The sequence below is a fragment of the Aquarana catesbeiana genome, linkage group LG03 (assembly GCF_042186555.1).
Source record: "Aquarana catesbeiana isolate 2022-GZ linkage group LG03, ASM4218655v1, whole genome shotgun sequence".
Taxonomy (NCBI): Eukaryota; Metazoa; Chordata; class Amphibia; order Anura; family Ranidae; genus Aquarana; species Aquarana catesbeiana.
In genome coordinates, this window is record NC_133326.1 from 317,904,626 (window position 1) to 317,920,173 (window position 15,548).

The window sequence follows — 15,548 nt, forward strand, 5'->3', positions numbered from 1 at the left end:
ACAGGGGTAAATAAAAAGAAAGTGGGGAGAAGGAAGATGGGAGAAGTGAAAGTGGCCATTGTGCAATACAATGGCCGGCCCTTCGGCCAGGAATAAAAATTTCCCCTGGTCCTAGCCAAAAGGCTCGGCCCTAGAGGCAGGTGCGAAAAATGTGTGTTGTGGTGAAGTGACCTTGGTGCCATAAATCAAGTGCCTGAACACTGTGACTGTACGGCACCCCTGAACTGCCACTTCAGGGGCAAATTCACCACTGGCTTTTCGTGCAACCCTGACCAACAACCCAGACCATCACAGCCCCCACTCCACACAAGAAGGACTGAAGTTCTGGGAGCTCAGGGAAAGCCCTTTACCATCAGGCTCAACCTTCACACCCATCCCTCCCAATTACACTCAGGAGATACTAACCACTCCCCCCCCGAAGGAGGAGCCGGTGTTCTCTCCCGAGAAACTGTACGGAGCTAGGACTGCTCCAATCCAGGCCAGAAGGCCAGGGACCCGACCCTCTGGGTCAGACCCAGTGGTTCTCCATCCCCATCAGAACAGAGTAAATGACATGAATCGATACGAATCGGTTGAAGGGTAAGTGACATGAACCTATACGAACCTTTTGTAGGTTATGACATGAACCGATCTGAATCAGCGTGTGCAATGTATCTGATGCGAACTGTTGTGCAGAAGATGCGACTAGGTTTGAATCAGAGTGTAATGAGTATGGAATGGGTCTGATACGAATCTGTAGTAGGGTATGGCATGAACCGATACGAATCGGTTGGTAGGGAAAATGACATACAAAAAAGGATAAATGGCGCTAGAACATACAAACATGCATATAAAGAGTCCAAAGTAAATGTGAAAAAACATCCAGGGCGTCCATACGTCACTTCCGCTTTGTTGGTTCCTGGACTAAGTGCCTTGCGTTCCACGCTTGTCTTCCGGTTCCTGTCTACTGCGACGGCTCTGGCTCTCCATGTCCACTTAGACGCTGGTTGTCTTTGCGGACACCTCCATAGTTTTGCAGCCCAGCACCCAGCGATGACCCCGGTGACTACTTGCACATCCTAACGTGGACAGCGCTTCCAGGAGAACCTGCACCATGCACTTTGCCCACATCTGAGGAGGACGTCCCTGGACCCATTACTTGTCCTTGCCTTAACCTATTTCATCTTTGTGAGTAGCCATTTGGCTGTTTGTCCGTTTATAATTATCTCATTAAAGTTTCATGATACTGCACTTAGATTGGCGCTTCTTGCTGTTTTTTACAGGGAAAATGACATAATGCAGATGATATGAACCGATATGAACTGTTTGTAGGGTATGACATGAACCAAGTCGAAATCGGTTGTAAGGTCAATGAATTGAATCCAACGTAAATCGGTAGTAAAGTGTATGAGATGAACCCGATATGAATCTGTTGTAAAGTGAATGAAATTAATCTGATACGAATCGGTTGTATGAAATGAATCTGATACGAACCGGTTGTAGAGTGTATAAAATAAGTCCGATATAAATCAGACTGGAGAGTATGAAATGGATCCGATACAAATTGTTGTGCTGCCAACGTGAATCGGATTGTAGCGTGTATGAAATGGATCCGAGACGAATCGGTTGTAGAGTGTATGAAGTGAAGCCAACATGAATCGGACTGTGGAGAGTAATAAGGTGCCACCCCCTACTCTAAAGCTGAACACATACCAACCACCCAGCCCCCAAGGCTAATCAAAGTGCAGGGAAGGCACCAGGTGGTGGCACCACCTGAATCAGCCACAGAACCCATGCAATTAGTACATGATAATCTCGAATGGATGAGGCGGCGACCCCATGGACAGTGAATCGTATAACCAGTGAAGCCTGTGTTGAGTGATGTTGGACAACAACCAACAGCGGCTCGGAGCCTTGGATCTATGAGTGAATCGTATGTTTGTGGATGTGATGACACGCAAGGCAGATGGAACCTACGAATGTACTATGCCTGTGCCGAATGATATCGGGACACGACTGACAACAAATTGGAGGCAGCTAAGTACGAAAAAAACATAACAAATCGTAACATTGCATATGATACAAAAGTAAAAAACATAAGTGCGCTTGTAGTAAAAACACAAAAAAATGACATTTAAGAAAAAAGCGATAATAATTACACATATGAAAAGGTGACAAGTGAAAAGAAAACAAACATCCGCCGTGAAAACACATATAAAATTTAAATTTTAAATTTTAAATTTAAACATTTTAAAGTTTAAAAACAAAGCGAACACCCGTGTACCAAAATATAAGGGCGGCATTGACATATCAACTGGGACTCCCCTCCAACCGGGGACCTTCTCCATACCCTCTCTCCTCCTCTTTTCTCTTCTAGGTGAAGGTGGATGAATTTTGGACGCTTGGCTTTTCATATTGGGCTTGTCTCTCTTGATCAAGTTTTCTGTTTTTAATCTGTGTATGGACTCATTTTTTTCATCCCATCAGTGTTCTGTTTAAACCGTGTATGGACTCAATTCACTCTTCTTTTCACTTGTCACCTTTTCATATGTATAATTTATTAGCACTTTTTTCTCAAATGTCATATTTTTGTGTTTTTACTACAAGCGCACTTATGTTTTTTACTATTGTTATTCACCATTTAGATATTTGATGGTTTTTGTTGCAGCTGTAGTATTTTAGTATTTGCTCTTTAGCGCGGTATTTACTCTTTTTACACTCTTATATGATGCAAAAAAAGGTTTGAATCCTACCTGCGACAGGGAGTGAGAACCGCCGATGAAGACCAGCGACACACTTATAACCGAGCATACAGACTCAAGAACACGAACACGAAGTGAGCTGGGAATAGTCGGCCTACTGACGTGTAGTATCGCGCACTTGAACCGACAAAGAGCATGGGCGAGTGGTCTGCTTAAATACCCCACGGGCTCCTCCCATAAATTCATGGCCACCATACCGGCCTTCTTGTATATACTGTGTGTATATATACACATATATATCTCATATACTCACACACTCTATCTATAACACAAGTGCCAAAACAAGGACCTTCATGGCAGGATCATGAGGTATTATTTAATGCTGCAAAGGCTTTTTAAAACAACTTTTGAAATTACATTAATTTGTTAAAGCTTCTATTAGACTTAAGTGATAGGTTTAGGTCTGTTTTAACTTCCTGCTGCCAGAAACTTTATTGGAACTTCACTTATTTAAGCCATCAGAGTCATTTGACCCCGATGCATCAATATTATGTGTACAAGCATATGCTGTGAACTTAATTTATAAGCACTACTCTTAAAAGCTTAGGCAAAGTCATATGTGTAAATGCATGATCAAGTAGGAATTATAGGCATTTATATTACACAGAGCATGATTAAGCGAAATTATTTATTTAACAATGTGCCCATCACTTTTGCCTTGAATTCACAGCGATGTTATCTCTATAGAACCCATCCCATTTTACACAGCACAATAATTCTTAATCCCAAATAATGAAAAATTCCCTCTGGCTATTGCATCAACATTGGCACATGAAGTTCTGTGACCCAGCCTACCTTGTCTATTGTGATGTAAAACCTGTTCATCATGTGTTTAAGTCATTTCGATTAAACACATATCACAAAGCACCCGAGAAGCAATGGCTACCACCCTAGACATTGGTCTCTTCTCTGCCTGGGATTATGTTGTGTTTGCTGCTGTTCTGTTCATTTCTGCAGCTATTGGAGTCTATTATGCCTTTGAAGGACGAGGAAAGACCACTTCACAAGAATTCCTGGCAGGAGGAAAGAGTATGACGGCAGTGCCAGTGGCAATGTCCCTAACTGCTAGCTTCATGTCTGCAGTGACTATCCTGGGAACTCCAGCTGATGTCTACCGTTATGGAGCAATGTATAGCATTTTTGCTATATCTTATGGATTGGTAGTACTTATTTGTGCAGAAGTATTCCTTCCAGTTTTTTACAGACTTAATCTTACAAGCACCTATGAGGTACATCTTAATGAATTTATTATATGGCCTTTGGCACATAAAACAAGTTACAATGTACAGTCTTAATACTATATCCTAGATCTTAAAGATCGAGTTAAGTTAAAATGAAAATTTTAAATCAAATACATTTCACAATGTTTATGTAAATGCATGTCTATCTGTGCAGAACTCCAATGGGATTGTGATATGCATATATTTTGTGTTAACAGCTATTTTAGGCTAATGAGGCTTATGATTGACATTTGGAGGTAGACTTCTATTGGACAGTCAGGTCTGGTAAACTACCAAAATGGTAGATATTTATTTTTTAATGTTATTTATAATTCTTATTGGAAAAATTCTGTGAGCCACAATGATCTTATGCCTTGCTTGTGCTACCTCCAGCTGCATGCGCTAATCACGCTTCATATAACGTGCAAAGGATAAATTTACAAGATATGCGCTGCACTTGGGTGACCCCAAAAACAAAATTAATAATAACCAACTCTGTGCTTACTAGTGCGATAATATTAAATACAAATAATATGAATGTTGAATAAATAAACAAGGTGTGAAAAAACAAGTGCTTGTTACACCTTAAATTAGTGCTTAATAGTGCTTGTTACACCATACATAGTGTCTTAATCAACATAAAAAGTGCTTAGTGCTCAATATAAAGTATCCTGCTTGTTTAAATGAAAAAAATAATAAATAATAAATAATGAAAAAAAGTTCTCTTTGGCACTCTAAATAGTGCGTGCAAATAAAGTCCAGCAGTGATAATAAAACAATGCGTGCAGGTGGTGTTCAGCTGTGACAACAATCCAACATCATGCCGAAGATATCCTGAGTGCTGCAAAACATGCTCCGGTTCTCCTTCGTGACCCCCTTAAGCTAATGTGCTCACCTCAGAGCGTGTGACTCAGCTTCTACCCTGAGTCCAAATACGCTTTGGAGCCACCCCTGGGCTCAGTCTCAGTGTCTGCTGCACTCCTCCAGCTGGAAACAATGTGGCTCCATTCATATAAATGAAAAGGAAACTATATAGTGTAATATAGTCAAAATACTTTTATTAAAAGAAAACGCTCCCCACACCGGGGTACTCACATGGCACTGGCGCATCAGTGCACCATACTATAACGGCTTTCTATGCAAAATCACTGGATGTTTGGTGCAGTATGCTGTGCTGGGACAGCGCTGGTGTAAAGTCCGTGTCAGTCTCTCCGTCCTGGCCCCTCCCCTACGCCTCTTCGACACAGGGATCACATGTCATCATCAGGGGGATAATCAACTGAGCCCAGGGGTGGCTCCAAAGCATATTTGGACTCAGTGTAGAAGCTGAGTCACACGCTCTGAGGTGAGCACATTAGCTTAAGGGGGTCACGAAGGAGAACTCAAGCATGTTTTGCAGCACTCAGGATATCTTCGGCATGATGTTGGATTGTTGTCACAGCTGAACACCACCTGCACGCATAGTTTTATTATCACTGCTGGACTTTATTTGCACGCACTATTTAGATTGCCAAAGAGAACTTTTTTTCATTATTTATTAATGTTTTCATTTAAACAAGCAGGATACTTTATATTGAGCACTAAGCACTTTTTATGTTGATTAATGTATGGTGTAACAAGCACTATTAAGCACTAATTTATGGTGTAACAAGCACTTGTTTTTTCATACCTTGTTTATTTATTCAACATTCATATTATTTGTATTTAATATTATCGCACTAGTAAGCACAGAGTTGGTTATTATTAATTTAGTTTTTGGGGTCACCCAAGCGCAGCGCATAACTTGTAAATGTATTTATAATTCTTACCTGAGTAGGTTCATTACTGATGTTTACTGACCTTAAATATTCAAATGCGGAGAACAACAGCCACAGATATGACAACATAGATGAGAAAATGCTAAGGAGACAGTGTGATAGGGTTTTCCATGAGTAATAGAGATTTACTGAATTCTAGTTCAGAGCCTGAGAGAGAGAGAAAATCTTCAGTGGATTAGTAGATTATGAATCCAGTAGGTTTTGTATAACAGCAGATATCTCTGTTTTGATATGTGTTGACCATTTGGATATGTGGACAACTAAATGCAGATGAAGTAATTCACTCTTCCATTGGATTTTTTGTTTGTTGTTGAATGACTTGCTGTTACAATTGTTATTTTCAGCAATGAGAGCCACTGAGACCTGAAAACCATAGTCACATGGCTAATATAAATTATTGTCATGGTAAATAACATATGTATTATAGTTAAGTGAATTTAGCTTTAAATCTTCTGTGGCTGCTCCAGCTAAAGTAAAATACTAAAATACTAGAAGACCCTGACACTCTGATAGAAATAATAGAAGCCAAGGGTAACGCTGGCCATACACTAGTAGAATTTTGTCTTCATAATTTTTCAAAATTTTTATTTTTGGAATATTATTTCAAATTGATTGTCGTTTTCAACCATAGTGAAGAAAAAAATTATTCCATTCATTACAAAATTGAATGTTAAAAACAAAAAAAAATTGAAGTACATTTGATTGACAGTTGTTTCTGATGGCTTTATTGAATGTACTAACAAGATTTTTTGTATGAACAGTCAGGCAAAAATTTCCAAACTTTAGTCTGATCACATTTTCTGGCTTGTTCCAGGATCAATAGAAAAAATACTGTGTATATAGCCTCTGGTAAACCAAGGCAAGAGAAGACACTGGACTAATGGCTTGGCAATTATTACTTTACTTTAGAGACTTAGTTTACCCTACAATAAACTATTATCCAAAGCAATTTACTGTTTTCCCCAGAACTATTATATGCTCTTAGTGTTTCCTGGTAGACTGCATCAGGCTTCATGCGTACATACACTATAAAAGGGCAGTACAGTTGCTAAGTGGTTATTACTTCTACCTGGTAGCACTCTGGTTGCCGATTTAATTCCCAACCACGGCATTAACTACCTGAAGTTTGCATGGTCTCTCTCTGCCTGAGCAGGTTTCCTCTGGGTACTAGGTTTCCTCCTACACTCTAAAAGACATGCTGGTAGGTTAACTGGATTCTGTATAAATTGGCCTATTGGCGCTAGTATGTGTATGAATGTAAGCTAGGGACCTTAGATTGTAAGCTCCTTCAGGGCAGAGAATGATGAGAATGTACATATATATATACTGTATATATATATATATATATATATATATATATATATATAAATATGTGTGTGTGCTGCATAAATGGTCAGCGCTATATAAGTACCTGTAATGAATAAAATTACTAGCTCCAGATGGTATCAAGTTATTTCAGAAACTCAAGCTCCAGCATCTGAGCTTTTATGTTATGTTCATATTAAATATTTTATGAGATCTTTATGACCCTAGCATTTTTAAAAATAAAATTAAAATCTTATCTTTCAATTAAGAAGGTTTGGGCTACCTTCCCAAAAAATTTGATTCATCACATTTAACATTAAAGGTAGATCCCCCTGATCTGCTTAAGAGGGCAAGCTTGACAGGTCTTTATTCTGCAGTTACCTGGCCCTGTTTTATTCATTATGTTATAGCCTATTAAAAATGTAGTTTTTTTATGTACAATACAAAATTTAACAAGTAGCCCATCATTGAATTAAACTTCAACTTAATTTTACAGTTATCTTTGATGCCAAAAGATGATGAATTTTCTGCCATTTTTTATATCTTTTCTCACTTACATTTCATTGTTTTTTAATAAAGTTTTCACATAAACAAATAGAAAGTACACTAATGCAGCGTACACATGTGCAGACTTTTCGAACGGACTGGTCCGACGGTCTATCCAACGGACTTTCTGCGGATTTCTGACGGACTTTTCCAACGAACGGACTTGCCTACACACGATCACACCAAAGTCTGACGGATTCGTACGTGATGACGTACGACCGGACTAAAATAAGGAAGTTCATAGCCAGTAGCCAATAGCTGCCCTAGCGTCGGTTTTTGTCCGTCGGACTAGCATACAGACGAGCGGACTTTTCGACCGGACTCGAGTCCATCGGAAAGATTTGAAACATGTTCCAAATCTAAAGTCCGTCAGATTTTTGACCGTAAAAGTCCGCTGCAGGTCCGATGAAGCCCACACACTGTCGAATTGTCCACCAGACTCTGTCCATCGGACCAGTCCGGTCGAAAAGTCCGCTCATGTGTACGCAGCATTAGACATAACTGTCATACATTATAACACATTTCCCAGAATACTTTGAAGGGAGTTGTATGACATAGTGAACAAGGATACCTAGGTGAAGAGTACATATTACAGTATTTGTCAATAGTAGGGTGGAGAGTGATGTCCCCCCATTTTCAGGCACCCCATCTGGGAACAAACTGTGCCAGGGAGGAAAACAACACAACCCATCCTATAGTTCACCTATGCACATGTAACAACAGGACAGTTACCCATTATCGATCATTGTTTTGTCGTTTATGCATTACAGTATATATATATTATTGTACTTCAGAACAAGGTAAAAGGATAAGGATCAAAATAATAAAGTATTAGAGTGAGTAAATAAAATAAAGACTTGGAATTACCACCGTTGAAATGGTAATCAATATCATTAAGTATTATGCTGGTTGAGATACCAGTGTATCAAGGAGGAGTCTCTGGAAAGCTTGTGGACCATAGCAGCCATTTAGCTGTGAATTGAAGTATTGAGTTAGATGAATGTGCAAAGAACTTTTCATAGAGATATTGGGTATTTACTCTATTTATTATGTTGGTTATGTTAGGTACTGCGTCTGTTTTACATTTTGAGGTAATGGTTAGGCGTGCTGCTATAAGGACATGGGTGATTACACATCTGTGCTTTGTGGGTATGTTATCCATCCCTAAGTTGAGGAGGACCAATGCGGGGTTAGGGGCGAGGTTGATACCTGTAAATCTTTTCTCTCTTTCACCACAATCCCCTTCTATATTTCCCTTACACCAGTCTTACGTTTTTGTTTTTTGTTCTCAAAGGGCATTTTTGTTTAAAAGGGATAAATGTTGTTTTTCATATGCAGTAGAGTAGGTTTAATAATACCTTGACTTTTACTTATCTGTTTAATGGTGCACGTTACTGACAATGCTGTTAAGTGAATACAAGCGATACCACCTGGAGTGGTAATTACCTTGATTTAATGCTGTTAAGTGGTTCAAATCTATCTTGTTCAATATTTTTTTATTGAAAAGATTGCAGTGCCTACATAACAACAGTAGCGCTTGAAGCGCTGGAAATAACAAAAAGTATACAAGGTACACATACAATATCACAGCAATAAAACCTAAAAGCAAACAAAACAATGATGTGTTATGTTGAAACAGTTGGTCTTATATATAAAGGGGACAGGGGCTCAGGGGCTTCCGAAAACACACGTTACATAAGTCCATGCAACTGGAGACATAACAACACACAGCAACAATTTGTTTTAAATGCCACTGGCTATAATAAAAAATGAGTTCCAGGATAGTGACTAGGGTGTAGTCTGAGTAGATAGTCTGCTGCAGGCAGGAGGAAGTATTTCCTAAGGGCCAATTCACACTACAATGCTGTGTGCTGCAAAGCATGTGCTATTGGGCATTGACACATTCAAAATGAACTGACTGAAAAAACGCAGAACAGAGCATGTTTAATTGGAGCAGGTTATACTTATGCAGGACACCATGCATTGTGCTCTGGTGTGGTGCACCATACATATGTTTTGTGCTGGGATGCCACACCAATGCACGTAATGTATGCGTTACCCCAGCACAATGGTGTGAGTGGGTCTATTTCACCCCAGTCATCAATTTAACTGCAACACGCTAAATTTGTAGCAAGTTACAAGGTGAGAAGCTGCAGCAGGGTTTGATCTGTGTCAGACATTTGTGATTACAGCTTATAACTGTCCAGGCACCAGTATTTACTGTGCCATCTCTAAGTCAATATTTCAGTCCAAGAATTAGACCTTGGATGATGACTGAACAAAGATGATGCTGACCTTCTGGAGAGAGAAAAGCATATGAAGGCATTACCGGGGGGAGTACTATGATCCCTGAGGGAGGTAATACATAACTGTTAGTGGTAAGTTGACCATACACATTATAATCTGATTGTACATTCTCTATAAAATCTCCTTTATATGACTCTATCACTAAAAATAATTCCTGAAATAAAAGTTTCCCTGTGTAGTAGAAGGTAGTTATTGCCAAGCATTGTGGTGTACCAAGTGGTGTACCAAGTTACAAAAAAAGTCATGTACATTTTTGGTCCCTTTCCATGTCTTGACAGCCAATGCATAATGATAATGGATGGGCTGTCTTAATGCAATACATGTTAACAAGTGGCATAACACACGTGCATTAATTCACCACAACAGACTACCATGGCCTGAAGCCAGCCAAAACTATATAATATACCTGCCAAAACAGTGCATTAAATTGTTATATTATCGGTAGGACCATTGCATTACATGGTTGTTGGTAGATTTAAGTGAGAATGTACAATCAGATTGTAATTGGGGTGTGTGCTGATCTTTACAATTACACATGACATAACATGCACTTATTTAGCATGACAATTATGTACTATGCCAGGTCCAATTTGAAATAGAAAATACTGTAGTGTGAACAACATGTGATGCAAAATTCAACAGGTTGCCCATCACTAATGTAAAATGTTCAACTTCATGGAACAGTACCACAAGTTCCTAAGTTCAAATGCAGAAAAATGTCCTCTTTCAAATGCTCCTATGTGGAAAGGACTGTATGGGAATTATGCAGAAGATGATCCCTGCAGCCAGAAAACCCTTTTTAAGGCATGTCTCATCCTGAAAATCCTCTGGTGAGGTGTTATACACAGATCTTAGGAGAAAGATAAGAATATTGCAGTATAATGTAAAGCCAACCAAACATGTTACAATCTGATTCTACAATCCTGTTTAGATATACCAAAATGAGACAGTGTTGAGTATACCTGAAAAACTCACTTGCATCCAACCAGGCAGAACCTTACAGCAATTAGTTGGTAGATCCAAATCTATAATCAAATTATAACATGCATGAGACAATAATGAGGTCTTATGACCTCCAAACAGTGTGGACAGTATTAAGAAGTTGTATTGAATATAATACCACCCTAATTTCTCAAAAATGTACAAGTCAATGACAAAAATGGTCAGATTTAAATTTCATGTCTATGGAGGGCAGCCAAAGAAAGTAAAAGAACACTGCCAACTTTAGACACAATTTGATATATAACAGAGCCTGAAAAAGACTCTTGATGGGCCCAGTTGTAAATGGTCATAAATTGCTGTCATAAACATTTTACGAAACAATCTAGAAGCAATAAACATTTTTAAGTCTGGTTTTATTTGAACTAAAACTGAACTTTAATATATCTCTAGCTCTGAACTCTGGTTAATGAGACATAACAGACGCAGTAATAGAGTTAAATTCATAAAAAGTTGTTACACTGATGCATGTGAAGATGCCAATAAGTTAGACACCAAATACACAAGTGAAAAGTACAAATAACTTTTAGGACACATTTAACCTCCTAAGGAAGATGTGCATCAGATCCCTATCAAAGTTGACCTCTAATAAATCAGTTTCCCTCTGTTAACTAATATTTTGGTTATCGGATTGTGAAACTTTTTAGATAGAAATGTGCATGGACTTATAGTAATTGGCAGTCAGAGTGTGTCTGCTGAAGCATAGCAAAATAATCCTGAGCATCCTTCAGCATGCCCCTCAGACCATTTTAATTGGTCTAGAGAGGTCTGCAACCCTCTCTTGGGGTCCAACAAAAAGCTGCATGGGTGGCAACTGCAGCTCTGACATCAAAACTACTAAGGTTAATGAGAGACAGGCATTATTGAGAGCCGGTGACTCAGATACATTAGATTGGACTCTTCACTGAACCAAGTCCAGGTGAACCTTTCTAAGTACTTTTAACTTCTTCAAAGGTTGTAATAAAGAACAATGTGAGTGGCAAGCTACTATGATGACACGTGATGGCAAGTTACTGTGTGTGTAAAGTAGGAGTAGGCAACCTCGGCCCTCTAGCTGTGGTGAAACTACAAATCCCATCATACCTCTACCTCTAGGAGTCATGCCTGTGATTGTCGGGGTCTTGTAATGTCTCATGGGACTTGTAGTTTCAAAACAGCTGGAGGGCCGAGGTTGCCTACCCCTGGTGTAAAGGATTAGCTGCTCAATTACACAAAACAAATGGAAAAGCACCTCTAAGTGCAGACTGTATAAAATATTTTAATTCAAATAAAAGTGGCAATTGACATCTCACATAGAAAAGTATTTAATGGGCTCATCAGATAAGAGTAAGTCCAGAATGCTGTGGTGGATAAGCCGCTGGGGAGCCACCAGGGTTCACTATCATGCAGCCATGTGTACAGGGAAGCCGGCTAGATTATTATTATTATTATACAGGATGTATATAGCACCAACAGTTTGCGCAGCGCTTTACAATGTAAAGGGGGACAGTACAATTACAATACAATTTAATACAGAAGGAATAGGAGGGATCTGCTCACGTAGCTTACAATCTAAAGGTAGGGGAAGGTGCTACAAAAAGGTAAAAGCTGCAGAGGATGAGCTGATGGAGGTGACCAATGTACAATTTTCAGGTGGAGGTTGGGTAGGCTTTCCTAAATAAATGAGTTTTCAAGGATCGCCTAAAGGCGGACAGGGTATAAGCTAACTGACATACTGGGGTAGGGTGTTTCAGAGGATGGGATAGGTTCTGGAGAAGTCCTGGGAGGAGGTGACAAGGGAGCTAGAGAGCAAGATGTCTTTGGAAGGAGCAGAGAGGACGATTCGGGTGATATCTCGAGATGGAGTTAGTAATGTACCCGGGTGCACTGTTGTGGTTGGCTTTGTATGTTGTGGTTGGTATTTAGAATTTTATGTATTGGGCTAGTGGAGGCCAGTGAAGGGATTGCCAAAAAGGGGCAGCAGCCATGGATCGGTTAGTAAGGTGTATAAGTCTAGCAGCAGCATTCATGATAGACTGAAGGGGGATAGCCTATGTAAAGGTAGGCCAGCAAGAAAAGACTTACAGTAGTAAAGGCAAGAGATAACCAGGAAGTGAATAAGTTGTTTTGTGGTGTTATTAGTTAAGAAGGGGATTCTTTCAAGATGGCACTGGAATGCACACGTGACCCACAGCGTAAGCAGGATGATGTCACTGGAGTCAGGACAGCGATGTGTTTCAGAGCATGCGCAATCACCTTTCTATGTGAGTTGTCAAGTGGCACTTTGATTTTAGTTAAACTATTTTATACAGTCTTCACTTAGAGGTGCTTTTCCATTTGTTTTGTGTATTCTGTAGAGAGAGTCTGCTTCTACTCAGTAAAAGAGCAGCCCTGGTGCATGATCTTCTGGATTATTTTATGTATCTTCGAGGACTTTATATGATTTTATATGGACCATTCAATTCAGACATAGGGTGTTTGAACCTGTTGGCACCTACATTTCCTCTATTTTGAGCTGCTCAGTTAACCTACTCCAGGGATGATCACTCTCTGATGGCTGGTGCTTAGGTCGAAGCAGGAAAATTTCTGCACAGGTTAGGATCTGAAAGTGTAATTGTCCAAGTGTATGGTTAAATTTCCAGAACACAGTCTGTGAGCAGCATTAAAACCTTGCTTTAAGGACATGGCTTCAGCACCATTTAATAACAGTGTGGTTTGGAATGCTTGAGTTATAGTGTTCAGTAGGGAGAAAGCAGTCTTATCCTAAGAATTTCTTTACATGTATTTAAGCTATTTATGTACTCTCCTACAGTACTTAGAACTTCGCTTCAGCAAAGTTGTACGGATCTTGGGAACAGTCATTTTTATCATTGAAATGGTGAGTTATGCTGAGTTAAAAGATCTTAATGTATTTCTTTGCTATGCTATCTAAAACATAATTTATATGCTGTATATTGGAAATATAATAAGAGACACTTCATATACTCGTAATTGCGGTAAGCAATAGCTGCTAGATAAGATTATTTCTTCATGATTTTAGAGTTATCAAATAATGAAAGATGATTGCTAAGTGTTACTACATATTGCTTCTAAATAAACAAGAGCCACAATAATGAAAAAAATTGTATCAAATACTTAGTGTAATTTTCCTTTCCTGACGCCAATACATGGCAGCATACATATGATATAGCTCTGCCCCTATATCCACCCACAGGACCTGTTTAGCTCTATAAAAGTCTGACTGAGGGCCACCTCCCCTATTCTCCGTATAAAGCACAAAGATTAGAGGGAGGGTGTGTATGCTGCCATGTATTGGCATCAGGAAAGGAAAATTATGGTAAGTATTTGATACAATTTTCCATTTTCCTGACGCCAACATGGCAGCATACATATGATAAATAATGAGCTTTTGAGATGGAGGGTTTATTGTTGCAAACTTAGTCTTTATTTGACAATAGACATAGAAGCTTGGATAGTTTTCCTCCCAAACACTACTGTAGTAAGAGCTGCTGGATCCACCTTTTAGTGTTTTAAGAACGTATGATGTGATGACCAGCTACCCACTTTGCAGACTGTCTCCAGAGACACTCCTGCCCGTGCCACCCAAGAAGAAGACATCGCCCTGGTCGAGTGAACTCTAACCACCTCCCGAGGATCCTTCCTGGCTGCTCTATATGCTTGGTGAATAGTTTTTACTATCCAGGCCGAGATGGTTTTGGCCGAGGCCTCTTTCCCTTTAAATTGTCCGGCAAGGTATGATGAAAAGTCTGTCAGAACGTCTGAATGCAGAAGTAGCCTGGAAATAGGCTTTGAGAACTTTTGGAATGTCCATATCGTACAGATCAGTATCTGATTCCGCTGGGAAGGCTGGAAGCACCCATTCACTGGAGAGATAAAATACTGATGCCACTTTTGGGACAAAATGATCCAATTGTCTCAGAACAACCCTGTCTGGGAAGAATATGGTATAAGGTTCAGCTGCCCCCAATGCTTGGAGTTCCGACACCCTGTATGTGAGGCAGCAAGGTGGCTAACGACATAAATGCTGCACGAAGTTCCAGAATATTGGAAACTAGGCCCTGAGTAGGAAATTCCTATCTGCCCTGGATCTTGAGTTGTTCGCAGGTGGCACACCAACCTGCTGCAATGACATCTGTGGTAACAATGATCCATGGCTGCGGCCCTAATGGACAATGCTGTACTAGCGTTTCTTGTCTCATCCACCACCAGAGACTCTGGTGCATCTGGCTGGTGTTCGTGATGGGCTGGTCTAGACGAACCCTCTTCCACTGTATCAGGAAGCCCTGTTGGAAAACTCTGAATTTCCAGTGAGCCCAGGTGATCATTGGGATACATGAAGCCATCGTCCCGAGGAGAGTCATGCACTGGGATGCTGACATCACTGGTGCAGCAATGCCTGTTAGAACTTTTCCCTGATTTGTGGGATTTTCTGAAAAGGCAAAGAAACTGTGGCCACCTGAGTATTGAACTGGGCCCCTAAGTAGACCATATTCTGTGTAGGTTCCAGCTGGCTTTTTTGATAGTTGCTTATCCAGCCGAATGACCATAAGGTGGACAGCAGGAGGTTATTCTGCGTCCGCAAAAGGTCTTGGTCCTGGGCCAGGATGATGAAG

General features: G+C 39.9%; 1 protein-coding gene across 2 annotated transcripts in view; it reads left to right on the forward strand.

Moving 5' to 3' along the window:
• Window positions 1–3,551: 3,551 nt before the first annotated feature.
• Window positions 3,552–15,548, forward strand: part of LOC141132216 (sodium-coupled monocarboxylate transporter 1-like) — a 114,131-nt gene continuing 102,134 nt past the window's right edge. For both annotated transcript variants that reach the window (XM_073620378.1, XM_073620379.1), the window contains exons 1-2: window positions 3,552–3,970; window positions 13,727–13,792. In XM_073620378.1, coding sequence (XP_073476479.1) covers window positions 3,620–3,970; window positions 13,727–13,792 — 417 coding nt within the window. In that variant the 5' untranslated portion in view covers window positions 3,552–3,619. The remainder of the gene's footprint in view (window positions 3,971–13,726; window positions 13,793–15,548) is intronic.